General features: G+C 39.9%; 1 protein-coding gene across 1 annotated transcript in view; it reads left to right on the top strand.

Moving 5' to 3' along the window:
- cpxm2 (carboxypeptidase X (M14 family), member 2) overlaps positions 1 to 23415 on the top strand; it is a 29433-nt gene extending 6018 nt beyond the window's left edge. The window contains exons 3-14 of the mRNA XM_037753876.1: positions 2379 to 2488; positions 5011 to 5150; positions 8692 to 8776; positions 10609 to 10759; positions 12108 to 12196; positions 14983 to 15106; positions 15268 to 15464; positions 16790 to 16969; positions 18442 to 18739; positions 19904 to 20043; positions 20612 to 20711; positions 22786 to 23415. Of these exons, the coding sequence (XP_037609804.1) occupies positions 2379 to 2488; positions 5011 to 5150; positions 8692 to 8776; positions 10609 to 10759; positions 12108 to 12196; positions 14983 to 15106; positions 15268 to 15464; positions 16790 to 16969; positions 18442 to 18739; positions 19904 to 20043; positions 20612 to 20711; positions 22786 to 23042 (1871 nt within the window). The 3' untranslated portion in view covers positions 23043 to 23415. The remainder of the gene's footprint in view (positions 1 to 2378; positions 2489 to 5010; positions 5151 to 8691; positions 8777 to 10608; positions 10760 to 12107; positions 12197 to 14982; positions 15107 to 15267; positions 15465 to 16789; positions 16970 to 18441; positions 18740 to 19903; positions 20044 to 20611; positions 20712 to 22785) is intronic.
- The last annotated feature ends 4356 nt before the right edge of the window (positions 23416 to 27771 follow it).

Raw genomic sequence — 27771 nt, 5'->3', positions numbered from 1 at the left:
CATGCATACATCCTGTAAAAGCAAAAAGCCCAGATCCCAAAAGTATTTTTTAAAGAAAATGTCTTTGTCTTCTTTGTGCCTGTTTCACTTCTGGGTGTTCATTTGCGAAGGCAGTGCTGGCTGTATGACAGCAACATGTGCAGCATATGCTGCATGTGAAAACAGACCGGTGCCCAAATCGGAAATTCTTGCTCTGAAATTCTATCGCAGTGATCCGGGGTCGACGTCTGCAGACAGCATGATCTGACCCTGGGCAGCGGGGATTTCACACATCAACCTTGATTCGCCAATTTGGCACTCGCTGGTTGAAATCCATTGTAGTGTGAAAGGATGAGCCAATCTCACACAAAGAGCTCTATTTAGTGAACACCAACTCGGTTTCTGCAATCACTTAAAGACAGGCATTTGTTCCAATGAGCTGCAGACTCCCTCCAGCAGCAAATGAAAACATTCTTAAGTGATGTGCAGCTTTCTCTTTTAAAGACGGTGTTTTTCTGAAGTAAAGGCTGAGTGCCTTGAAGACGGCTGCACGCCTGCCAAACCAGTGCTGTGGCATCAGTGGGTGTTAGTGGAACACCGCCAAACCCAAGGAGTTAATTACAAAATGATTAGTCATATTGATGGCTGCTAATTGCCATCGTCCGCACTGCCAGTAAAGATATGATCTATTGCATGGTTGATTACTCATGTCCTTTGGTTTGGACCGGGCCAATACCTGCACAGTAAAGTATAGTATCATCATCTACATGTGACTGTGAAGTGGAAACAAGTCTGAGAGTTAAGTCTGAGAAAATAATATCGAAAAAAAGGATCCCTGCATTACAAACCGAAAGCATGGTGTTTATCAGGCAGGGAGGATGAAACAAAAATGCCATTATTAGGTTGCTTTATGGGAAATGTGGGATCCAGATTTTTGGAGCTTGACACTACGAACATAAAGGATCTAATTGCAAAATACCGAGCATTTCTATTGCCTCCACGCTGCTCTCAACATGGTGACATGGCGCTTCCGCAATGGTTATCAGCTGTAACCGCCGTATGAAAGCAGTGCAGAGCGACGGACGTGAGCTAGTCAGTGGGGCACGCTCACATGCATGCGGCCCGGCTATGTCAACAAAGCATGGAGAAACTCGGATTACAACACACACAGAGGGAGAGCGACTTCGTTCTCTGCTCAGGTAGACATTACTCCTCTATATCTTTACATAGCAAATAGTTGTTTGCTGCTATATTAATGCTCTCGATATCGCATAGAGCACATTTAAAGTCAGAATATCTCAGCCTCTGCTGCTTTAATTTCCTTTTTTATCTATTTGTCCCACAACTTTTTGGAGGAGCAATTTAAAATTGCTGGAGCGCTCCAAGGGAACTATGTTGTGCAAAAGGTCTAGAAGGATCAACACAACTTTTTATGTTTTTAACCCGTTAGTCAGCTTATCTGCTGATAGGACTGGCACCAAAAAACCCTCTCAGTCTGTAACATTGTGTTTCAGCATACAATGTGTACTGTAGGTGATAAACAATATGAGACCTTGTAGTAATCCAAATCCTTTCTGACATTGAAATATCTTCCTTTGATCAAATTATATATCTTTGTAAGAATACCTTTAAACACGCCTGACAGGTTTGCAGCTTTTCTCCCTTTCATGATATTGCTTTAGTCGTTTCAACAATTTAATCGTGTATTCAGGCCGCAGTTAGATGGCTGTGATAGGCGCGCATTGCAAAATTACAAAAAGGAAACGCTCATAGTGTGCAGTCATTAATCATCCATGAAGACTGACACATTTTGAGATTCATAGCAGGTTAGACATCAAAGCCTCCGTCACGCTGTTAAACTCCATTTCCTTCTCGTGGGTTCACCTTGTGTAGTTTGATTTTCCAGGTTTTGTGAAATTGTGTTGTTTACAGACAGAAGTGTATCATTATTTCTTTATTATTCAATCTTTATTTGTCTCCTACAGGTGATTTAATTAGCTGCAGGGGAGACTTGCTTGACAGCAATAACTCCAGATGTAAATTTGAGTTATTATTGTTGTTTGGTTCGGAGGCAGAACGAAGAAACACCAGCACTGATAATGGCCGCCACCATAACAATCACATTCTGCTTTAATTTGGCCATTTCACATCATCAAAATGAAACTGTTCATTGTTCACTATGTGTTGACTGCATTGTGTTTGTCTGTATAATTGGAGCACCTATTATTTTCAGTAACAAACACAGAGAGCAGCTGCTGTCTTGTTTGCTTCGCTGTGAAAAGTCTAAATTGCTCATTACTGTCGAGTCAAAGGAGTCTGAAAGCAATGATCCCGGAGCAACGCAACACGTGATACATAACATTACCATCACAGGCCAATTTGTCATTCTCGTTACCCAGAATGCCCTCCCATGGGACTGGAGACGTTGAAGATTGATGACTTCCAGCTTCACGCTTCAACAACGAAACGCTACGGCCTCGGAGCACACAGAGGTCGTCTTAACATTCAGGTAAGACGGGAATGTGAAGTGTTGGTAGCTTGGGCAAGCTTAGCAGAAATGTTGGGGCTTGCATTATACCCTGGGCAATATCACCTTGTCTTGGAAGCGTCATTTTTTTTTTCCCCCACAAAGCATCAATACAAATGAAATATGATCCAGAGATAGCATCTTTTAATTTCAGGATCACTTAAAGTTCATAGTCAAGCTCCGTGGAAAGATGGCGGCTGCGATATAGCTGGCTTTTGCTCAGTTAAATGTGGATTTTTAATACTCAACTCGACAGAGAAAGTAACAGTGCTGCCATTTAACCGGGGGCACGTCCCCAAACCCAACAGAAAGGATTGGCATTTGGGAGAAGAGGTATTTCCTGTTAGTGCGAGCGGTGCTTTGAAGGTATTAGCATGTGTACAGTCTGCAGCGTGCCTCATCTTCTGCACAACATTAATGAAACACGCACACATGCCCTTAATCCACACAAGACATTCTGTTTCAGGAAATCAACAAAACAAAGGATTTGTTGTTCGGTGTGCCCGTCAGGGATCATAGAGGGGCACAGATAGTGTCCAGAACAATCTGTAAAATCAGAAGAAACAACATAGAAAGCAGATGTTGCCTGTTGAATCGGGCTTGTGGCCAGTGAGCTTGGTTTGTTTCCACTTTTGTACATTTTGTTTGGATTCCAGACACCAACAGGTCTGTGATGAATTTAACTTTTTTAAAAGGAGATGCAAACTGACAGTGAAAAATGAACAATTGAAATTCTAGACAGCACTGAAATAGCACATCCTCTATTTGTAATCATTGTAATAGAAATGTTACAAACTGTATCCTCATCCTGCAGCAAAATACACATAATGACGGACAATTATGGGATTCATGTGCCAAGTTTATGTTTTCATCCAAGTAAGTAGTTCATGAAAGGTCCTGGCTCTGCACCTGGATCTGGATCTGGATTGGCATCAAAAGTAATCACTTGTTCCATGACATGCATTGAAATCCATTTACATTTTTTTTTTATATATTCTGCTAACTGACAGACCAACAGAACATAAAACAGATCCTCGTTGGCAGAAGTATTTATTTGCAAATCTCACCAATCATTCAACAGTAAACTCAGTCATGCATTAAAGCTTTAGGAATTTGGTTCAAGGCAGCTGAACAGTTACTTCTTAAGGCTGGAAAATGTTCTCCCAGCGGCATGTATTGTTTACATCGTTTTCAGTGAAGTCACTGTGGAGAGAAAGTGAAAATCCCATTCATATTCTGAAATGGGATCTAGATCATCAGCCATAATGTCGTAACCACCCAAGGTAACTTACCCAACACAGTCGGGAAATAGTCACAACATTTAATCCATTTGATTTGTGTACATAGACACAAATTTCCATTTTTTTTCTTGACGCTCAGCACGACTTTCAACAACGTATTTTGTGTGCGTTTTCCTACGAATGTCCAGCAACACGTGACGCATGTGTCAATTTCCGCTCCAGTCTTTTCAAAATAAAACTACTTAGTTAGGTTAAGGAGAAGCTCGACTTGGTTAGGCTTAGGAACAGATCACTGTTTGGGTTTAAATAACAACAGAAGTGCGAAACTTAAGTATGGAAGTTACGTGATAAAAACTACTTTGTTATCTTTAGGAATAGATCGTGGTTTGGGTTAAAATTAAATAATAACATGAATCAGATTTTCTTTGAGGAAACGTCCCATGTACAGGACTAATTCATTAACTTTGTTCATGTAAAAGACTTTGATAAATAATTTGAATGTAACGTATAATTAATTAAAGCTGAGGATAGATCACAAAAACCTTTTATAGCTTCACAAATTTTTCAGATCATCGCTTTTTTTCCATAATGTATGTACAGTTATTGTACATGATGTACTTTTAACTTATCTTTGAGTTGAGAATATATAAATGTTATTAATTAATTATGTCCCATACCTCTGTGTTCAGATCTTTAAATTATTAGCTGCTCCATGTGAAATATGAGTGGTGTACGCCAAAGAGACTTGATAGTCAAGATAAAGAGGAAGTGATAGTACAGTGTGCACTCAGCATGTACAGAGCAGCGTGTCATCATAATGTTAACATTTGGATGAAGTGGATGAACAATGTGACCTGTCAGCACGCACACAGCATGCGTGTGACTGTTCACACGTCTCGCTCTGAGCCAACTGTGTCAACCGGTGCAGTACAGGCTTCATGGAGAGAGAGAGAAAGTAGCATTTCATTCTTTATAATTAGTTTTCATTTTGTTGTCATTTCCAGCCGTTGAACTGAGCAAATGTCAAGAAAATGTGTCTGGATGGCATATTTCAGATTCAGAGAATTAATCCAAACATCTCAGCCTCATTGACTTTTGCATGCTTCACCCTGTCCACTGTCAACACTATTATTAATAAATATGTAAGAAAAACAAGCAATGCACCAGTCGGTGTGTTGCACCAAACATGGACTGTGTGTTTATGTTCCCACATGGACATCTGGAATAAAATGATGCTCCCCATGGCTGTTTTCTGGCCTGCAGGCTGGCCTTTATGAAGATGACCTCTATGACGGGGCCTGGTGCGCCGGCAGAGATGACCCGCTGCAGTGGTTCGAGGTGGACGCTAAGAGGCGGACAAAGTTCACGGGGGTCATCACACAAGGCAGAAGCTCCCTCTGGTCGTGAGTAGGAATCACGCAGACGTGCATGGAGAGTTGCAGATGGTTGAGGATGAGGATTTTCTCATCCAAGCTACTGTAACTTTAAAGGATAATTGTGGGGGATGGATTTTGTGCCAGTTCTCTAAATTGCCTTAAATCCTGGTGATGTCTAATTGAAGGTTGTTTTAAACCATTAGACAGCCAGTTAGACTGTTATCAGGCCATTAAATAGGTGTTATCGGTGGTTAATAGCACTTAACACAAAGACCAATGGGACGTAAATGTCTGCACAAAATTTCATGGCAATCCATCCAATATTTGTTGTGGGATTTCACTCAAAACCACAAAATTCAACCTCATAGTGGTGGTAGAGGAAACATCAGGGGATCACCAAAGTCAGTAGTGATCATCCTCTAGGGACCATGAATGTCTGTACCAAATTTCATGGAAATCCATCTTATAGTTGTTGAGATAAAGTGGGTCTAAGCCAAAGTGGTGCACCCATGGAGCCATGTCGCTAGCATGGCTAATAACAGTCACTGTAAACAGCCAACTATCTAATTACACATGGCATGACTTTCAAAATAAACTACGGGAAATGAAAACTGGAAGTAGACAGATGGCAATAATTGTTCCAGAACTCTAAATGACTCTTGGATTTTCCTGTAAACCCAACTGGAAATTTTGACTTCACAAATATAAACAAAACAAGCTTTCAATCTCGCCCACATGGCGCTGAACCTTCACTGGTGTTTGCCCCTTTCACGAGTCTTTTTCTGATCCCCTCACTGTGGGATTAAGGATTTATGAGTTTGATGGATTGGAGTACAGCCTCATTCTTTCATCTCTCTTAAAAGGTCACTACATCGTAAAAATAACACGGGAGAAAAAAGATCTTACTGCACTGTAAGCTTGTTCATCACACTCAGATAATGGGAAAAACAAGGGCTATAACAAGTAGGGATTATATTTAAACTTCACACTTTAATTATATTTACAGTAAGTGTTTACAACATGGGATGAGTCTGCTGTGCTCTGCTAAAGATGTCTGTGAAGCTTGTTGAGATATGAATTATAGTACCATCAGGTCTCCATGGCAACTTATATAAAGGGATGGGTATAATCTCACCTCCCACTGCCTCAGCTCATCAGCACATAAGTCTGCCGGGTCTTTTTGTGTGTGTATGCAGTCATTTTTTAAAATATTTACTCCAAATTTGAAACCCAGCAACACATCCCCCTCGCTTCAATTAATGTGCCAGAGTGTATGTTATTTTGGTACTGTTTTTAAGTTAATGTACAGTCATGTATAATTGTAGAGTAGCACCTTTTCTGACATACTTTACACTAAAAACAAATAAAAGTTTAAGTAGAGCTAGAATTAATCATAAAAGTTTGCAACTGTTGACCTTATGACCCTGCCCATTTGTCTCTTTTAAATTAATAACACTAATTCTAACAACCCATTTCAGTGATGATATAATGTTTTTCTACCAATTGGACACTGGGTAGAGTCAACTCAGTATTGCATTGATGCTATATTTAAATTATTGACATTTCTAGTGTGTGACTCTTATGCTGGCATGCTCACATACTGTACAGTACATACTTGATACCATGAGCTCTTGTGAAATCCTCTCTGAGCTCACACAGGATTATGTGTGTGTTTCGTTAAGGTAAGGTACATATAGTCATAGCAATTCACATTGAACTATTCAGCTCACACTTTTCGACAAGACTGGATTCTACATTATGCTAGACCTGCCTTTAAGCTCTTCATGTGTAGGGGAACAACACAGAAAACTCATCCTCACTGTATAGTACAGGCTTGTGGCCTAAATTGTTAATTGCTGTGGGGTAGCAACAAATCAAATCAGATCAAATTTATTTCTAAAGCATATTTAAAACAACATGAGCTGACTAAAGTGCTTTACACACATAGGCAGAATAAAGCAGGTCAACAAAGTACACAATAAAAGCATGCATATACACAAAGATCAAGATCAGATTGATGAGTGATGCAAAAACTAATTAACAGACATTTTTTTCAAATAAGAAACTTATAAAGTTTGCCTTAAAGTGGTCTTGGTTGTATTTGCATTTTTAACCAGAGTCCTATATTCACCAAGAAAACCAACAGCTGCTTCTGTTCACATTTCTGCCATCCACCTACTGTACTGCTCTGTAATAATATTTGACAACTTTCGGCCTTTGTGCTTCTTAATTGGAGAGGGTGGGCACCGACTTGTGGAAACTGCTGTGTAGTCAGAGAGCATGGGGAGATACTGTATCGGGCTGTGTTTGTAATTTTCCTTCAAGGCCAGCCTGAGACAGAATCTCTCCCGCAATTAGCTCTGTAGGGCATGTAGCTGTCTGCGGTGCCAGCTCAGGAGCTTCTGTCTGTAACAGCGCTTTAATTAGCAGAACTGGGAATTCTTACCAGGCTGGACCAGTTCACCGCTGATGTCTTTATCCAGAAGCACCAGAGTCCCTGTCAGCCTACATACTGCTCACAGCTGGAAGAGCTCTGTCTGGCAGGATGGGACATTAAATCACCAGAAAATAAATAGTCTTTCTGCTTAGAGACATAAAAAACATGGTATTATTTTGATGTTTCACCTGTCTGTGCTCTACCTAAGATACTTTTAAAGGAGAATATTGCAAGTTTTAGCTCCTCAACTACAACTCCTATATACTTTTAAAGTTTTTTTTCTTTTCCCGCCATTTCTTTCCATTTATCTCCACTCACTTTTTAAGCTTGCTGGATTTTTGTAATCCATTACAGTGATCTTTAAGTCTGCATTTATTTTTGTCACAGCTACATTATTGTTTCCAGGACCATAGCTTGGTAGTGGCCGAGACATTGCATAGCAGCTCGCCGCAGGCCGCACTTCGCCGCTGCTCTGGTGTGAAATCAGGTGCTGATAGGTGTGTTTTTTAAATTTGGACAAAGCCAGTCTAGCTGTTTCGCCCTGCTTCCAGTGTTTGTGCTAAGCTAAGCTACCGTACAGACCTAAGAGTGGTATCAATCTTCTAACCCTTAATGGCAAGAGAGCAAGTAAGTACATGTCAAACGCTTCCTTTGACATTTACTATCGTTTTTAAATGTAGGAATACATTAATGCTACTTTGAATTCACAATAGCATCACTCACATAAATAATACAGTGCATAGCCTGGTTCTAGACCCCTGAATCACCGCCAGCATTTCTAAATTGTGGCTGAAGTGAAACAAAATGGAAATTCAGTCTGACTATTGGGCCAAACCTTTCTGGAATTCAGAACCTAAACTCGACCCAGTTAAAATGAAAACCATCTGTATGAGTCAGACAAACTTCACTTTTTGCTCATATCCCAAAACTTTAAGCAATAACAGGCTCAAGTGACACTTCTAATATAAATTCTTTGACCTCCTCCTCTTCCATTGTCCTATTTTTAAACAGACTTCCACCCGGTGAGAATTAAGCGTGTCTGGATGGGTTGCTGACTGACTTCCTCACAATCGCCTCATTTGCATTGAATTCAGCCTGATGGGATATTTCTTCTCTTCCTAACGCTAACAGGAGCGACTGGGTGACCTCGTACAAGGTCATGGTGAGCAATGACAGTCACACCTGGATCACACTGAAGAACGGCTCAAAGGACATGGTGAGTAACAATCATGGCATTTAAAACTAGTGTTTCCTCAGCCGATTTGACTGTTGTCAGGCTATTAAATAGGAGTTATCGGTCGCTATAAGCCCCATAGATGTGGGTCAACAGGGGCCTACTACACCCACTAGTAGGTTTTATCAGCTAGTCACATAGTAGATCGCCGAAAGAAGATATAAAAGACGACGACAGCGACCTATAGGGACCTCAGCAAGTCAGGCGCTGTAGCATAAACAGCATGAAATTCCATAAGGAGTGGAGGTTAGGGACGATGGATGAGACAAAATCCTAGACCAGAGTTTGCATCACCAACACACAATGTTTTTCCCTAAACTTAAAACTGTTTTTTTGTTGCCTAAACCTAAAGAAGATGTAGTTTTATTGCCTAAACCTAAAGAAGTTGTAGTTTTGTTGCATAAACCTAAAGAAGTTGTAGTTTTATTGCCTAAACCTAAAGAAGTTGTAGTTTTATTGCCTAAACCTAACAGTTTTTTTTGCCTAAACCTAAAGAAGATGTAGTTTTATTGCTTAAACCTAAAGAAGTTGTAGTTTTGTTGCATAAACCTAAAGAAGTTGTAGTTTTATTGCCTAAACCTAACAGTTTTTTTTTGCCTAAACCTAACTGTTTTTTTTTTTGCCTAAACCTAAAAAAGTTGTTCTATTGCCTAAACCTAACGATTTTGTAGTTTTGTTGCCTAAACCTAAAGAAACCTTTTTCTTTGTGTTCAAAATGTGACGTTTCATTCAGTTTTACAACATGTTAGAACGTGTTACTTTTTAGTTTCACTTTCAGTTTTACAACGTAGTAGGCGTAGTAGGCCCCTACTGACCCACATCTATGGTGCTTATAGCGACTGATAATGCCTATTTAATGTCCTGATAACGGTCAAATCGGGTGGACAACACTGTATATCTACAAAGGCAGTTACTATCACACTGTTTTGAGCTCGAGCATTGTCGCGTAAACTAGCTGCATAAGGAGTCTTGTTTTGTGTGTCCCCTGTTGACTGGAACATGATAGAAAATATGAATTCTTGCCTGAGAGCAATTACAGAGGAAGATTTAGATCTCTGCTCATTTCCAAGCTTAATGAGCTGGGAGGCAGTCTAGTAAATACTGATGAACCCTGAAGCAGATGGGAACCTCATCGTCACAGTTACGTCTCGTCGCTTGATTTAATTAAATAGACAGAAACCAAATACTGGAATTTTTCGTCAAAAAACTAAAGCAACAACTGGTGCATTCGGCCTATAAAATAATAACAATATTAATAATCCTATTATGAATGAATATGCAGATCAGATTATATTTTAGAGGGAAATTATATCCTCGCTTCTCCCTACTGCGGTTCACGTCCCAGCTAATGAGATTTTGGTGTAACTGTACACTCCCTTGGCTGGTGATATGGGAGATAATGCCCCTGCAGTAATTTAAACTACAAGCTCCGCGCTCACCCACTCGCACACCTTTTGTGCCAAATGCCAAACTGCACTGTTTGTCTTGCAAAATGCCAAAAGGTGCAGAGAAGAACTAAAACAGTGGGTGTTAAAATTTACAATGAACTCCCATTGGGATCAAGGTTTAATCATGTCCTACAGGTGCATGAATGTGTGTTTGCTTTAGGGTTATGTGGACCAAAGCATTAGTCTTTTTAGGGTGCATTTTAACCGGGACAATGGTGCTACATTCTAGGCTACATTAGGCTCATTTACAGCTGTTAATCAAAAGGCATTGTCAATGAAAAATACTAATAAATGAACTGAAATAGCTCAAATAAAAACATTCTGTTCTTTATTCACCGTGTGCATGAAATGTGTTTGCCTAAGTAGATCTTCACTGGCAACAGGGAAAAGGAGATCCCGGTTCGAAACCTCTTCCCGGCGCCAGTGGTCGGCCGATACATCCGAGTCAACCCTCGCTCTTGGTTTCACAGCGGCAACGTCTGTATGAGAGTGGAGATCCTTGGCTGTCCTATGCCAGGTGACGGGTTTGTATGGACAAAGCAGACACATGAATACTTCCTGCCACTGGAGGGTAGAAATATCAGGATGATACAGGATTTTAAACTACAAAATACAGCATATCAGAACGAAACATATAAGCTTTTCCTGATCTGATGTCACTATCAACATGGACAGCATCACTGTTTCAAAAAATAAAAGTGTTCAGGCTGTTCTCGTACACCGTTCGTAGCTATACCTACGAAAAGTAAATGCACTGTAATTCATATACGTTATTGTAAACCAGGAAGTATGAAGAGCAACAAACGCTGTGTAGGGAGTAGGATTTTCGCCCAGAAGATTGCTGTTCGGACCTCGTGTAAAACCAGAAGTTAACGTTGATTTATTTGTCACATAACTTCCGTACTTAAGTTACGACACTTCCGGAGTTAGTTTAATCCAAACCATGATTTTTTTCCTAAAACTAACTAAAGTTTTGTTGCTTAAACCTAACAAAGTTGTTTCCTGTGAACACGGAAGTTTATTTTGAAAAGACTGTATGCATATAACAAGCAGAAATTGACACATGTTGCTGGACAAAAAATAAGGAATAACCTTTTGTAAGATATCATATGAACTGTTGTATCAGGAAATGTTTTTTGGTTAAGCACAAACACCCCTTGGTTAGGATTAGAGAAAGGTCGTGGTTTTGGTTAAAATGACTTCTTCCACTGTTCGTGTCACCTGTGTGAAGTTTCATTTTCACTTTACAAATGTAGTCGTTTTAAGCCAAACCATGATGTTTTTTCCTAAACCTAACTAAGTGATTTGTTGCCTAATTCACAACATCAACCACGTGTTTACTTCGGCCGTAAAGTGACGCCAAGGGGTCCCAACAACAGCTGGGACGAGAACGTGTTGGCCCCACTTACCTCTACTGGTATCTTGTCATGCAGACACAGTACTTTTGGTTTTATGTGCTGAGGTTTTGACACGATTTTCACAGGAACATTTTCTATAAATAATTGTCCCAATGAAAGCTTCGCACAGCGAGGTCTGCTGAGATTATCCACGCAGTAACTGGGACATTGTTTCTTGAAAGACAGGTTGCTGTTGAGTTATTAATGTGTAACTGTCGAGTGCCGTGAGCACAACAAATTAAATTTAACTTCCTTTGTGCTGGGGTGATGGCAGATATCTCAAAGCCCTGGCACAAAATACCAAAACTTTGTTCCTGGCTGTGAGGTAAAATATGTTTAATTTGGCTGAAGTGAAGCTAAACTGGAGGGAAGAGGGCAGGTGCTCAGCGTTTATAGTCTCGACACACCTGACACGATCATTAATTTCCTTCATTGCAAATAAAAATAACTCTTTCTGACTCCCCACAGATCCAAATAATTATTACCACAGACGCAATGAAGTCATAACAACAGACGACTTGGACTTCAGACACCACAGCTACAAAGAAATGAGGCAGGTGAGTCACAGTGAAAGAGAAAAACAACAGATATCATCTGCCCCGCTTATTCAAAGACACCAGAGCAATAAAACATCTTGTGTAACTGCATGAGAGCCAACGCCGGACATGTTGTGTCCTCTGCAAAGAACAAAGTGTGCGGCAACACTAACAAATGAAGTGAGCCGGAGCTGCCAGGCACATAAAAATGCATTAAGCATCTCCTGGGCTGTGTCATTACTTATTCATATAGTTGTCATGAACAGTAGTCTGTTTGTACTGAGAAGGAGGACAGCTGTATTTGTCACAGCTTACACTGTGAGTGCTTGTGAAGGTACAAGTGCTGGGAATCGCAATCGTCTGTAATGTAGCAGCTCGTCTACAGGTGTCCCAAACTGCTGTTATGACCCACAATGAGACTTTTAATGCTCTGAACGTATGGCTCATTATTAGGCTGTTTTTTTTCTTCTGGTGTGACAGCCTGAGAGTGAATTAAATGGACTGGTTTTCTTTTTTGTACCTTCGAGGCTAATGTGTGTCACACAGGGGTGTCCAACCTCAATAGACCTTCACAAAGAAAAGGACTATTTTTAAAACTCGCCTCCTAAAGCCTTTTCACTCCTGACATTTCTTTTCTCCGTGCAGGTACTTGATCGTACCGTATCTCTCCACAGCAGTTTAAATAGTTCTGTGCCACAACCTCAAAACGGAAATTGCCCATTGTGGCTTCTCAAATAAAGTACATGCCCCATGAGAGGAGGGAGAAGATATCTCTCTTACTGCTTAAGGACTGTCCTTTTCTTAGATCACGACTGATTGAAGTGTAGTAGCCGCGGGGATACGGATATTGTCAGAGCGTGGACAGTTGAAAGACGTTATAAAATAGGTGGAAAGAAAGAATATTTTCCACATTCTTCAAAGAGGAAGATGGTGTATTACCTAGTCATTACCCTGGCACATCAAGGGAATACTGCGCTTTATTAAACCGGGAGCGAAGAATATCTCCGACTTGTAACCCTTTGCTTTACAGAACCAGATGTTTGTTTAATGATTTACTTGGTTAGAAAAGTCAAGGATCAACTCCGGACTTAATTAAAAAGCCCATCACTCCTGAACTGGTTAATGACTTCTGCATCAGCTGGAAGAGCGAGTAAACACAGATTTCTTAACAGCTTGTTAGTCTTTATCCTGCTGCACTTCCTCTTTGTGTCTCCACTCATCATGCCCACATGGGTAAATGATAGTTGTTGCTATTTTAATCAGCTCCTCCACAAGCCTGTCTTCATAATTAGCTTGACTGATTTTCCACACAGCAGCCCCTCCTTCCACCGGCTAGAGTGTTATTAAATATGGTCTGTGACACAGCACTGCTGATATTGGTTTTGAAATCTCCAGTTACATTGAGATTAATTTGTATTATTTTGAGGCTACAAGTACCCAGCATTTTTAGTAACAATACCACAATGTAAAAATACCTCCGAGTCTGAAAAGTGAAGCCAATGCTGAAGTGCCTTTAACTTGCATTATTTCTAATAGCCAGCAGGGGGCGACTCCTCTGGTTGCAAAAAGAAGTCTGATTATATAGAAGTCTATGAGAAAATAAGCCTACTTCTCTCTTGATTTATTACCTCAGTAAACATTGTAAACATGAGTTTATGGTCTCAATTGCTAGTTTCAAGTCTTCTTCAGTACAGCATGATGTTCATTTAGTAAATTATGGTCCCATATAGAGTCAAATAGACCATAAAGCAGGGGATGCTTTAGGGCGTGACTACCTTGTGATTGACAGGTCGCTACCACGGAGTTGTCCGGTCTGGGTGTTGTCCGTGTTTTCCTCTTACAACTTTAACCGTTTCACAGTGTGTTTTCAGTTCATGAAAGTTAATTGTAACATTTTGGTCGCATAAAAATGTCTTATTCAGCGTTCGGTTGTACTTTGCTCCACCCTCTCGTGTCACTTATGGTTGCCAAAAACCAACATGTTGACAGCGAAAATGCTAAACTCAAGCCTCCAAATTAGTCTTCAACAAACCAATGTGTGACGTCATGGTGACTATGCCCACTTCTTATATACAGTTGTATTTTTCTATAAAATCTAATATTCATGACTAATAAGCAACAGTCAAAATAAAAAAAACAACATTTTTATGTATTATTTAATCAGAATTTGATTGACTGTAACCAAGCAACCCGCCAACTGTCATCAGATTCTGATTCAAATGTTGCTAAATTCTGATTGGTCCATTGAAGTATGTGACATCATCTTTTCCTAAATGAGTCCCGCCCCCTTAATTTATTTTTTCAATTAAATCTAATCTATAACATTTCATTTTACAAATAGACAATTCTGATAATGTAATCATCACTTATAACATATCTAATAGAGAAACGTAACAGTAAGTAAACTATATAATACAAATAATACAAATAAAAAAACATAATAAAATTACAGGGGACTTTTGAAAAAGCTTGCCCCCTTAAAACTAGTGAGGAGAGCAAATAGAAAAAAAAGAAATGCAGATATCTCTCATGAAAAATAACCCAAACTGTTCAAACTTTGGCATATAATTGTGTGTTCATGTAAGACTCCATTATTCATACTGAGAGGCTCATTGAGAAAATAAGTTTTCAGGGCCTTTAAATAAAAGTGTTTGAAAGTATTTGCAACAAAATGTTCTTAAAGCCCCCGAAAACATTGTGTTTCTCTATAACATTAAATATTCCTTACTACAAATGTCCAGCAGTTAAATACAAAAACTTGTATCTAATTTATCAAGAGCTGATGCTTCATTATTTGCCTTCCACAGCTTATGAAGGTGGTGAATGAAATGTGTCCCAACATCACCCGGATCTATAACATAGGAAAGAGCCAGAGCGGCCTCAAGCTGTACGCCATAGAGATTTCTGACAAACCAGGAGAGCATGAAGTTGGTGAGTATATTTAAGGCAACAGAATGTGATTTAATGTCCAATAATAATGACATGAGAGATGTCACACTGTGTTCCCCAGAGTGTTTTCCTCTGTGTCATGTAGTTGCAGTGATTGTATATTTAATCTCCCATCTCTCCCTTTGTATAAACCTGTTGACCAGGTGAACCAGAGTTTCGTTACACAGCGGGTTCCCATGGTAACGAGGTGCTGGGACGAGAGCTGCTCCTCCTGCTGATGCAGTTCATGTGTCTGGAGTATCTGTCCGGCAACGAGCGGATACGTCACTTGGTGGAGGAGACCAGGATCCACCTGTTGCCATCTGTCAACCCCGATGGGTACGAGAAAGCCTTTGAAGTGGTAGGTCTGCAAGACGGCCATTAGTGACCTCACACATCACACGCTGGCCTCTGGTTGAAAACAACACCACCGTATCTGGTGGCAAGACTTCTCCTGATAAGAGCACATGTGGTGCGTGCTGGAAAATTGGTTTGAATGACCTGGTGGAATATATGAACAATGCATGTGTTGTATGTGAGTGAACATGGACCGCCTGTTCTGCCTCTAAAACACATCTTGTTGGCTGTGGTTTTAAATCAGCTGCACGCTTGCAGGATTATATGCCCAATAGTTATGAAACACAAATAGATAAAGACAAATCTGACAGTGCTTTGCTTCATTAACGTCAATGACATCAGGTAATTCGGTGACCTGATGTGTAAATGCACTGTATTTACTGTAACGCTTTGTTTTACAAAAGTTAATGGTGCCGTGTTAGCTTGTACTGAAATTTGCATGTACATGAGATGAGACTATTCGACACTATGTGGAATATATATAAAAGGAAAGTCAACAGGCCTGTTTTTTTGTTTTTCAGCTAAAATAATCACATTTCTTATTTTCAATATTTTTTCCCCATTTTCAACAGTCATAAAATTATACAATACAAAGACCTACAATTAAGATTAATAATTAAAATTAATACATACCACTACAAAATAAAACTACAAAACAAGAACAAATACAGACACAACAAAAAAAATACAATAAATATTAATAATAATAAAATACAATTCTATAATAATAATAATAATAATAATAATAATAATGCTGATGCAATGATTAAAGTTTCACTAGAGGTGCTAAATGTGAGATTGGGGGCATTTCTATTGCCTCCGCATGGCTCTCAACATAGCAACATGGCCGTGAGATAGCCAGTGGGGCACACTCGCATGCATGAACATGCACTAAAAGCATGAGTGGCCGGCCCGGCGATATAAACAAAGCAAAGAGAAGCTCAGATTACAACACACACGGAGGGAAAGCGACTTCATTCTCTGCTCAGGTAGCTCTGAATATCATCTAGAGAACCTTTAAGCTTTATTTTGAAAATGTACACTGAATTAAATGACTCTGTCTACTGTAAAAGGGTCACTAGTTGTGCTGCACCCACTCAGAATAAACACCCGACTCTACTCAGTTTAGCAGCTTTTTTTAGATGAGCCGCGTTGACAGGGAGGCAAAGTGCGATGATAACTAACTCCACACTTCCCATCAAGCCATCTGAACCGTGTTACAGGGCTCCATCTGCAATCACAGAACTGTTGTCACCACGAATAACTAATATCATTTTCTCTGACTTTCCCCATCACATTTAGTTTCTTGTTCTTGTTCTTTTGCTGCAGGGTTCAGAGCTCAGTGGCTGGTCTCTGGGTCGATGGAGCACCGACGGAATAGACATCCACCACAACTTCCCCGACCTCAACTCCATCCTGTGGGAGGCCGAGGCCAAGAAGTGGATCCCTCGCAAAATGTTCAACCACCATGTGCCCATCCCGGAGTGGTACCTGTCCAAAAACGCCTCAGTGAGTCTGATTGACTGTTGTATGGTATTTTAAACTTATTCAATGTGTATATTTCCCCATCCCTTCAGGTAAATGTATGTCATTTCAACACGTTCTCATCCCAACTCATCACATACGCCCCTTGGTGTCACTTTGGGATTAGGCAACAAAAACACCATAGTAAGGTCTAGGAAAGAAATACATGATTGGGCTTAAAGCTACTACGTTTGTGCAGTGAAAATTAAACTGAACGTTGTGAACACAGGACATGAACAAACAGCTGATTGTAACTTGACACACGGGACACGAACAGCAGTGTCCTGGATGAAAGCCTTGTGTTTGTTGGGCCCATCCACCTCCAATCCTGCCCGCCCGGTGTGTCTCTTTCGCTCTTTAAACTACGTCACCACCTGGCGCACTTTCTCAGAGTGTTTACTGTTGCCGTGGTTAACATTATAGTTAATGGAACGCCCAGTGTGTTTCAAACTGGCGCTAAAGGGTGCCTTGTGTGGCGATACCGAACGCTGACGGACGCATTTAATGCCCTGGGAATGAGAAGGGGCTGGTAATTTTCAGATTACGGTTTATAGAAAAGACACATTTGTGCCCAAAATCTACAGGCTGCAACTTCATCTTTAATAATGTGATTGCCATTCAGTTTCCAGTGATTTCACCTACAGGCAGGGCTGTCCTCGACCAAAGAAATTCTTAGTCGACAAACATTCAAACGATTTTACGATTTACGACTGATCGACTAGCTGATTTAATCGACAGATCTGTAAACCTGAGCTTCCCCACAAAGAATCACCACTTTAAATCTTGTGTTTACCAGAAATGTGCTCATAAGTTTCATGGAAATAAGTCATTCAGCATGAAAGAAACATAAAAAAACAACTAATCGACTAAAGAAATCTCCGTCGACCTAGACAAATTATGACTCCATGTCCTTATCCTGCACCTCCTCCAGTTTAACAAATAAATCGTCTGCTTCTTGAAAAGGGTACAGCAGCCTCGTGGGCATACCAATGCTGTCTATTTTGGGAGAAGCGGATTCGTTTGTGACGAAGAGGCTGTGAGCTAAAATAGACCCATTGAGCTATTAAAAGCTCATCCTCACTAGTGTTCTGACGTTACTGAGAGCCACGAGTGAGTCACACCAAAACCTCCAGAGTAGCTGCTGCAGAGCTGGGATCCCCATCTGTGCACAGGAAGCTGTGAAAACTAACCTCGCTTGCCTCAATGACCGGCCCCCACCAGAGATAAGGAGGGCTGGGTTTAATAAGAGTTCAAACAGCAGCTGCTTTTTTTCTATCAATAAATGTGTTTCAGAATCAATAAAATTTGTTTAGTGTGTGAACAGCTTTATCACTCCCTCTTGAGAGCACGCCGGAAGTGAAATTGTTTCCAGGGAGGGAGTTAATTTAGCAATCAGAGTACTGAGATGATTGGAGGAATTACATTATCCTCCCCTTCTCCTGTGTCCACCACTACAGGTTGCCGTGGAGACGCGGGCTCTGGTAGCATGGATGGAGAAGATGCCCTTTGTGCTGGGCGGTAATATCCAGGGAGGGGAGCTGGTGGTGACCTTCCCTTACGACAAAACTCGAGGCCAAGGGGTTGGCAGGGAGCCGACCCCCACCCCGGATGACCACGTCTTCCGCTGGCTGGCCTTCTCCTACGCGTCCACCCACCGCCTGATGACCGCCGCCAACCGAAGGGTCTGCCACACTGAAGACTTCGCCAAGGAGGACGGCACCATCAACGGAGCGTCCTGGCACACTGCAGCTGGCAGTCAGTATCCGTGTTATGCAGGATTTCTCTGCTTCAGCTCTGATCCTTTGAGCCGTAGCTTTGTTTAGCCCACATCTGCATATTCAGTGCTGAACCCCCTTTGGCGGTTTCAAAGCCCCCAGGTTTTTAGTTTGAAGCGTCGTGTAAGGATTCAAAGGCAAACAAACAAAGAAAAGGCAAAAGTGAAATCCATTTCACTCTTAATTAACACCACAACGTTTTTATATTCTCTTTTATTTACTCTTTTGTCAACGTGCCTTAAACACACAGAGCGTATGCACTCTGTATAAGTAGGTGCTGGGAATCTGGTTTGTGAATTTATTTTATTAATTTATTTATTTTTTTATTTTAGATTTTATTTTAAATTTATTATATTTTTTTATATTTTTTATATTTCTTATTTATTTATTTTTTACTATCTATTTAATACTATAATAATCGCGATTAATCGCAAATCAATCACATTTTTTTCTGTTAAAAATGTACCTTAAAAGGAATATTTGTCAAGTGGTCGGCAAATATGCTTGCTTTATGCAAATGTATGTATATATTTATTATTGGAAATCAATTAACAACACAAAACAATGACAAATAATGTACAGAAACCCTTTAGCGTAAATAAATATGCTCAAAATCATAACATGGCAAACTGAAGCCCAACAGGCAACAACAGCTGTCAGTGTGTCAGTGTGCTGACTTGACTATGACTTGCCCCAAACTGCATGTGATTATCATAAAGTGGGCATGTCTGTAAAGGGGAGACTCGTGGGTACCCATAGAACCCATTTTCATTCACATATCTAGAGGTCAGAGGTCAAGGGACCCCTTTGAAAATGGCCATGACAGTTTTTCCTCGCCAAAATTTAGTGTAAGTTTGGAGCATTATTTAGCCTCTTTCGTGACAAGCTAGTATGACATGGTTGGTACAGATAGATTCCTTTGTTTTGTAGTTTAATATGATACCAGTATCTTCTCTCTAGCTTTACCGCTACAACCTAAAAATGTACGTTAATGCGTTGAAGAAATTAGTGTGTTATCGTGTTAACTTTGACAGGCCTAAAAAAAATAATAATACCACCACAACTTCTAAACCAATAACTGTGTAAAATGCTGCCCTAAGTTGATGCTGGCCTACAGATACAGTGTGTTTCTCTTTCTCGGCAGGTATGAACGATTTCAGTTACTTGCACACCAACTGCTTTGAGTTGTCGATGTACGTGGGCTGTGACAAATTCCCTCATGAGAGCGAACTGCCTGAGGAGTGGGAGAACAATCGCGAGTCTCTGCTTGTCTTCATGGAGCAGGTATTGTACAAAGTAGCTCCTGCAAATCACACAAGAAAACCTGCGCGCACGCAAGCGAGCCACATAAACACATGCTTTTTATTGTCTTGGAGTTATTTTAGGAATACGGTAGCCCTATCTATTTGTTCCTGTTATTCTTTTTACTAAAGCATTTACTAAAAAATGCTGTATCAATACCGTACGATCACATAGTCTACACATTTTAACTGTCATCTATTTAGATAGATGGATGTTGTGGTAAGATTTAAACCCTTTCTGAAATTTGCGGTGAAAGCCAAGCGTACTGAGGGTTACAAAGTCAAAATAAGTCTGCATTCTAAGCCGAACTTTGAGAAGACTCGTTGTCCTGTTATGTTATATTCTCTCTAGTGATGTGGACCCATGTTGGGACACATCTTTTATTTAAATATTGAAGCTGGATGAGGAGAAAATATATTAAAACATGCTGCAAACTGAAGATCATACATTATGCATGATGTCATCTCATCATGTAATATACATCGTATTGAATTATGAAGTAGATTTTGATGGCAGGATTCACACATGGCTGCATGCTTTTCATGTGCAGGTGCATCGTGGAATCAAAGGTGTGGTGAGGGACCTGCAAGGTCGCGGAATAGCCAACGCTATCATCTCTGTGGAAGGCATCAGCCTCGATATTCGCACAGGTACATTTCACATGATTCTTATGTAGGATTTAAGCTATTAATGGTTCATTTGATGTGGATATTTTCCCCCTTTCATCTCTGAAATTGTTGCTTTTGCAATCAAAGCAGCAGAGAGAAGCTACCTCAGGGGCGCTCTGACTCGACTGTCTCTTCACATTATTCCTCAGGAATGACTCAGTCTTACAGTAAGTTAGTATTCCAGTGTTACATGGAATAAACAGCATAAACAAAAGCAGCTGAAGCAGGTTGGAGTCTGACTCAATTCACAGTCATAGCCGGCGTCGTCCAAGCCTCCTGCTCTGAATTTGACTATTGATTGTGCGTCCTCGAGGCAATCTCTGCTGATGCCTGAAAAATGCAGCAGTCAAAGCCAAAGTAGTTTTGTACTTGGAGCATGAAATCGAATGTCCAAAAGGACATTAACCATTATTATTCCTGGAACTAAGTGTGAGCCACTGTTTAACCTCTCAGTTGCAAAAGATTTTAGGGCTATTTATTTTTAAAATTGTACCTTTTCAGCTGCTTTGAATTTGCTTTGGAGCTGTATGAACCCTCAAAAACAGACATTTGCTAAGCAGTTGTTCTCCCATCTGGATGAATCAACTGTAAAAGCAGGACAGACAGCCTGTATGCTACTCATGCACATCCATATCTGAAAGATGTTTTGCCAGACTGAGTATTCATTAGCTCATAAGCATTTTATATTGAAGCATTCCAGGAAACAATTAGATTTCCTTCTGCCGTCTGAATGTGAGCGCAGATGTAACTGTTTGGATCGACTGCAGATCAGCAGCAGAGACAGACCTGCTGTCATATTTCATTTGTCTCGGTGGTCGTTCAGACGTGTCAGGTGGGTGTACTGTCGTTTTTTGTGCGAGTGTCAAAGGCTGAGAATACACCACGAGCACACTCGTGTTCCCAGGTCACATAAAGGCAGCGCTCAGCGGAGAGAAACCAAGAAAATCCAACATGACAAAGCGGAGCTATTTTTAAATACCTAAATAGGAATATAGAACGCCTCCCGTCTCAAAAGTAGAACACAAAGATCTCTCCAACTTTTATTTCAGGATTTAGATGAATGCTTGCTTTTTGCCACTGCTTAGCAGGCTCTTTAAATTCAGCTTTCTAGGACAAGATTTGCATATTGCTGCTGTTGCACAAATAATGTGCATCTGTTACTGTTATGCTTGTTGGGATTTAATATAAATACAATGTTTACATGGTATTGCTAATGGTTGGGCCAACAACATAACTGCCCATTTGAATAATCATAATCCATCAATTATTCATAATTTCTATCTTTTTGTTATATTATTTACATTCAACAGATATAGATTTAAAGGGGACATCATGAAAAACTTGTGCAAATACTTTTGGGTATCTGGAGTGTTTACCAACTCATAAAACTGGGAAATAAGACGACCCAGTCAGTTATTTTGTGGGCTGCCTAGATCGGAAAACATGTGATTCAACAAGCGAGTCAGATTTGGGCTTTTTCGGGTCGCTAAAACGGAGCGTTTCAGACAGAGGGTTTTTGCAACCAGAAGTGACAGGAGAGGGTGGAGCTAAGTACAACCGAACGCTGAGTAAGACATTTTTAGGCGACCAAAATGTTACAATTAACTTTCATGAACTGTGAAAAGGTTAAAGTTGTAAGACGAAAACACGGACAACTCCCAGACCGGACAACGCCGTGGTAGCAACCTGTCAATCACAAGGTAGCCACGCCCCAAAGGGGACCATAATTTACTAAATGAACATCATGCTGTATTGAAGAAGACTTGAAACTAGCGATTGAGACCATAAACTCATGTTTACAATGTTTACTGAGGTAATAAATCATGTGAGAAGTAGGCTCATTTTTTCATAAACTTCTATACAAACTGAATTATTTTTTGCAACCAGAGGAGTCGCCCCCTGCTGGCTGTTAGAAAGAATGCAAGTTTAAGGCACTTCAGCATTGGCTTCACTTTTCTGAACCGGAAGCCGCCTGGTTTGAGCATGCAATACCCCGACACAACAATCACCACGTGCATGCAAAAAGTGCCGAAATTATTGTTTTCTATGTTTTCAGCTGCTGATGGCGATTACTGGCGCTTGCTGAACCCCGGAGAGTACAGAGTAACAGCCAGGGCCGAGGGCTACAGCCTCACCAGCAAGAAGTGCGAGGTGGGCTACGAGATGGGCGCCACCAGCTGCGACTTCATCATCGGCCGCACCAACCTGTCACGAATCAAAGAAATAATGGAAAAATTCAACAAGCAGCCAATCAGATTGCCCGTCAGGCCGCTCCAAGCTCGCAGGTCCAGAGAGAGACGCCTGGGAACATAATGACTGTACGAGGAAGAATTAATAACAAACATCTGCCCTGATCAGACCGGGGTCAACTCCAAGCCCGGGTTTGGACCTCTGTCAAATTCCTCCCGAGCGCTGTCAGCGGAATCAGTGTTTGAAGATTAAAAATGTGGATTAATTTAAAACGGGATGCTTTGTTTGTATTTTGTTTTGTTTGGTTTCGTCCCCAGGCATAAGCTCTCTCTGTGTTCACTGTTCTCAACTTTTCTTCATATCCACTGTATTCTGTCAAGTTTATGTTTATGATCCCTCTTTTTCAGTTCATATTATATTATTAAGACATCTACCGTCATTCCCCCTGTGATATCAACCATACCGACAGAATGTATTAAGAACTTATTTTTTTAAATAAAAGAAAATTGAAATATGAGTTACAGATGGGGAATTTGACGAAGCATCTAATTTTAACCATTATGAGGAATGGCCATGACTGTCATTATGTACATACTTATGAACTTATGTAACACAGTTATGTAAACCATTACAAAAGCTTCATTACCTGCACTTGTACAATTTTTGTTCCTTTAAAAAAAACTTGTGGACTCAGTGACCTTTTGGTGTGTCATTTAGTTTTTTATACACTTATTAAATAAAGATTATGTTTGCACAAATTGGAATTGTTTAATTGCTCATGTGCACACATCAATCAATCAATCAGTCAAGCTTAATTTGTATAGCGCCTTTCATACAGTTCAATGCAGTTCGTAACGCTTTATTTTGAAATTACACACACATAAAAGAAAGTAGTATCAGTATTTTAGCGGCCAAACTAATACCACAGATGGACAGTAGTACATATAAAAAGTAAACTGAAATGAATGCATAAAAAATATACAAATAATATATAAAATATTATATTTAAATTAAAAGTGAACAAAAATTATAAAAGTAAAATGAAATAAATTAAATACAAAATTAGATGTTTTAACCAACATGTAAACAAGGTTGGTGTTTTTAATGTATTTTTTAACATAATATAGCTGTTTTCCCATGGTTTAATGAACATTTATCAACAATAATATACTGTAATTTAATTAATTTTGACTGTAAAACATGCTCTGTATTTATAGAGTTTATTGCATGTCATTTTATTTATTTACTATAATTTGATGGCTGCCTGTACTTTTATCATTTATTTTATATATATATATATCACAGTTTTTCAACAGTGTAGTATACCGGAACATCTATAGTAGGTCTGGAGACAAAAATATAATTAATACATCTTTATGTTCTCTCCTTTACACAATATTTCACATCGAAATTACCAGGAATGTTATAAATTGATGAATAAATTCAAACCATTTCCAGTTGCGAATGATTTAATGTCGTATGATTAATATTGAAATGAACTCTGACATTACATTCGCTGCAGTTTGATTGAACATCCCAAATGGAAAATAAACTCTCATTTCACTCTGTAATCACAGTGGTTAATTCTAAGCATCCTCTCATTTGATTTCTGCAGCGAGGAAATCGTATCTTGGGAGTGTCGAGGTGGAAAGGCTCTAATTATCAGAGCTCTGCTGGGGCTTTTACGGATCACTGGCTTATTCTGACAACAACACCATGCAGCCTTCCTTCTCTCTGGCCGGCATGCAATTATAGGAAGACCTCAACCTCTTATCTCCGCCTCCAAAGGTTATTGAACGGAGGATCACACACCTGTCATCATCTCAGAGCACTGGAGAGAATAGGACACATCAGAGCGTGTTAATATTACCATGCTTTTATACCATAATCAGTGACGAGTGTGTGCCTCACACTCAAAGTTTCATCAAATTGATTTTGTGGAATATTATGTAGCTACGAACGGTGTATGAGAACAGCCTGCTCATCAATAGGCAGCTAAATCTATACTCAAATTTAAAAACTTTTTTATAAAAGCTGTTGTATCGACTGTAGAACATGAATAGAGAGGGTACTGGAATACATTCCCTCTTGTAAACTGTGTATTTTGAGAAAAAAAAAATTAAACCATCAAATGAAATCATTAGAATAAAAATAAAGAAGGCGTTCACAATGGGGAATCCAAGTTTCTGTGTGGCTGCAGAGAGTCTGAAGTCTCTCTCAACTTTCAAATGCTGCACTGATGTTGACCAGACTTCCAGGGGGACACAGAGGCCATTTTAATATAACTGGTGACATCTATCATTTCCCTGTCGTGCAGAGAAGACATGTGGTCAGCAGTTATGCTTGAAGGACCAGATGTGAGAGCTTTGACAATTTAAAAAGTGTCTGACACACAGTGAGATGTAAAAACCCAACGTTTACCTTTAATCACTGTCCTTTGATGTTACCCTTCTGTTTTGGGGTTAAACAAGCCATTCGTTTACTGGAAAAGGCAGGTTTGACCATTAATCAGAGGTGATGTTCATTAATAATAAGACAAATTGAGGACCAAACTTCTCCCATATGGACAGCAGACAATCCCAATGAGTTACGGTGGGCGTGGGATCGTGGTGGGATGGGGGGATGGGGGTTGCACAGTGTAGCCGCTGTGGCCTGCAGCTGTGATACCGTGCAGATGTGTGGGAAGACACAGGCACCAGCTGACCTTGCCAGCAGTCAAAAGGCCAGCGCTTCTTCAGAAGTCCGTCCAGCCTTTGAAGTGTTAAGAGTGGCGGCCTGCGATATCACAGGAGTGAGTCGCCATGCGGCGTTGGTAAACCAGCTCTTAACCTCTCTCCCATCCGCTGCTCCGAAGCCTCTGAGACAGATTAGACTCTCTGCTTGGCTCGATGGACATCAAAGACGACAACCAGATCAGCAACGAGATGGAGGGTCATTGAAAAGTGTTGTTATTTCTGGAGTAATTTATCAAGTTTAGACTCATAATATTGTGTTTGATTTTGCATTTTTTGCACAAGCACAACCACTTCACCGCAGTCTAATGTCGACCCAATGGTGGCGCTAGAGGCAAAGTCAGAGGATCATCAAAGTCGCTAGTCTTTATCCTCCAGGGATCATGAAAGTCTGTACCAAATTTCATGATAATCCATCCAATAGTCGTAGAGATATTTGAGTCGGGATCAAAGGTGGCGGACCATCCGTCCCGGCCGGGTCGACAGAGTTCACCATCCCAAGAGTCATGCTGCTAGTGTTGCTCAAAATAAGACCCAGGCTGTGATAAACCAGAATAATCCTTTAATATGTGTGAACTGGGTTAAGGAGATGGTTATTCAAATAGTTGGCAAAATATTTGTTTTTTAATCCATTTGTACCCAAAGACTATATTTAGTATTATAAGGAAAAATGTCACAACATTTATTCTGATTGGTCAAAAGTCTTGAAATTTGGTACGGACATACTTTGGGAAAGTATCTAAGAGTAAAACTTTGACATCTTTTTAGATTTTATTTGTAGTCAAAGTCATGATTTTTGAAAAATGAGGAAAAATGCATTGTATTTATTAAATATTTTCCATATGAAATATCTTTTTACACTGCATATGTGTGCATATCTTTGATATTCAACTTGTTATGAGTTCATACTTGATTGTGCTGAGGTTTAGCCATTTTCTTCTCACACTATATCTAGTATTTGGGTACATGGGACGACTGTTTTTTCCTACAATATAATGGAGTCTGTTTGCAAAAACAGAAGTCCCATCATGTGCCCAAATACTATATATAGTAGGTGAAGGAAAACTCACTTATCAGCCAAATGGTTTGACCAATTGTGAAAATTTCTTCACATTGTGCTCAGGCAAAGGAAATTACAAATTTCAGTTGCGGGCACAAATGGGTTAAACTTGATTACATTGTTAACATCTCCAAATAAAAGTCTGTCAAGACACAAACGCTAAAGCTCAATATTTGCTCTATGAATCTGTCAAGTATTTGATTAAATTCAACAACAAATTCTCATTAATGATGATAAAAGCATGATTATTTTGCTGGCAGTTTAAATGGTGCACAGATCAGCAGTGTGTGCTACACAGTGTGAGTGAGTCCTTTTAAAGTGCAGCAGCTCCAGCACAGATGTTACAGGTTTAGGTAACGAGCAAACCAACTCCACCCACCAGCAGTAGCAGACTCATCACACACGGCTGGAGCAGCTCTGGATTTAGTGCCGAGAGTTTTTTTAGGTGGAGAAAAAAAATACTACTAGAGCAAAATATTTAATCACAAATTAAAAAGTTTTGTGAAATACCATCAAATTGTTTAGGATCCCTCACAGCTGATATATGCACCTGTCATTTATGTTTTGTGACAGGTGGAAACCAAATACAGAAAACCATAAAGGATGTCAAATACATTAATTTCCATGCTCAACCAGATATGTGAAAGGCCTTGTAGACACCCAGGTGTTTGTGCTTTGCATTGATTAGCCCTCTGCTCCAAACACAGGTGTTTAAATAGACTCTGCTCACAGGGGCATAGAGCAGTTTTGGTATTTTTTGAGACATTATCAAACTCCTATGGACTCTTTTTTACAACATGGCTTATCAAAAAACAAACAAAATTTATTGATTATCAATAAATAAATGGCCCTGTTCCATTTAGGTGTTTCAGTACGCCATATCACTGAGCCAGTATGCACAATAAAAGAGGCAAAGTCCCACCCCTTCCGGTGTCCCCCATCGGACCTTATTTAGGACAAAATATGTACAGCAAGAGACAAATACTTTCTTGATACCATTTGAATTATGGTATGAATCACACACATGCTGTTTGATAATTTTGAAAGTCAAGAAGGTCAC

Source organism: Sebastes umbrosus, chromosome 20 (assembly GCF_015220745.1).
Source record: "Sebastes umbrosus isolate fSebUmb1 chromosome 20, fSebUmb1.pri, whole genome shotgun sequence".
In the NCBI taxonomy this organism is placed as follows: domain Eukaryota; kingdom Metazoa; phylum Chordata; class Actinopteri; order Perciformes; family Sebastidae; genus Sebastes; species Sebastes umbrosus.
The sequence above is the reverse complement of the archived record's forward strand: the minus strand, read 5'-3'. Positions and strand labels throughout refer to the sequence as shown.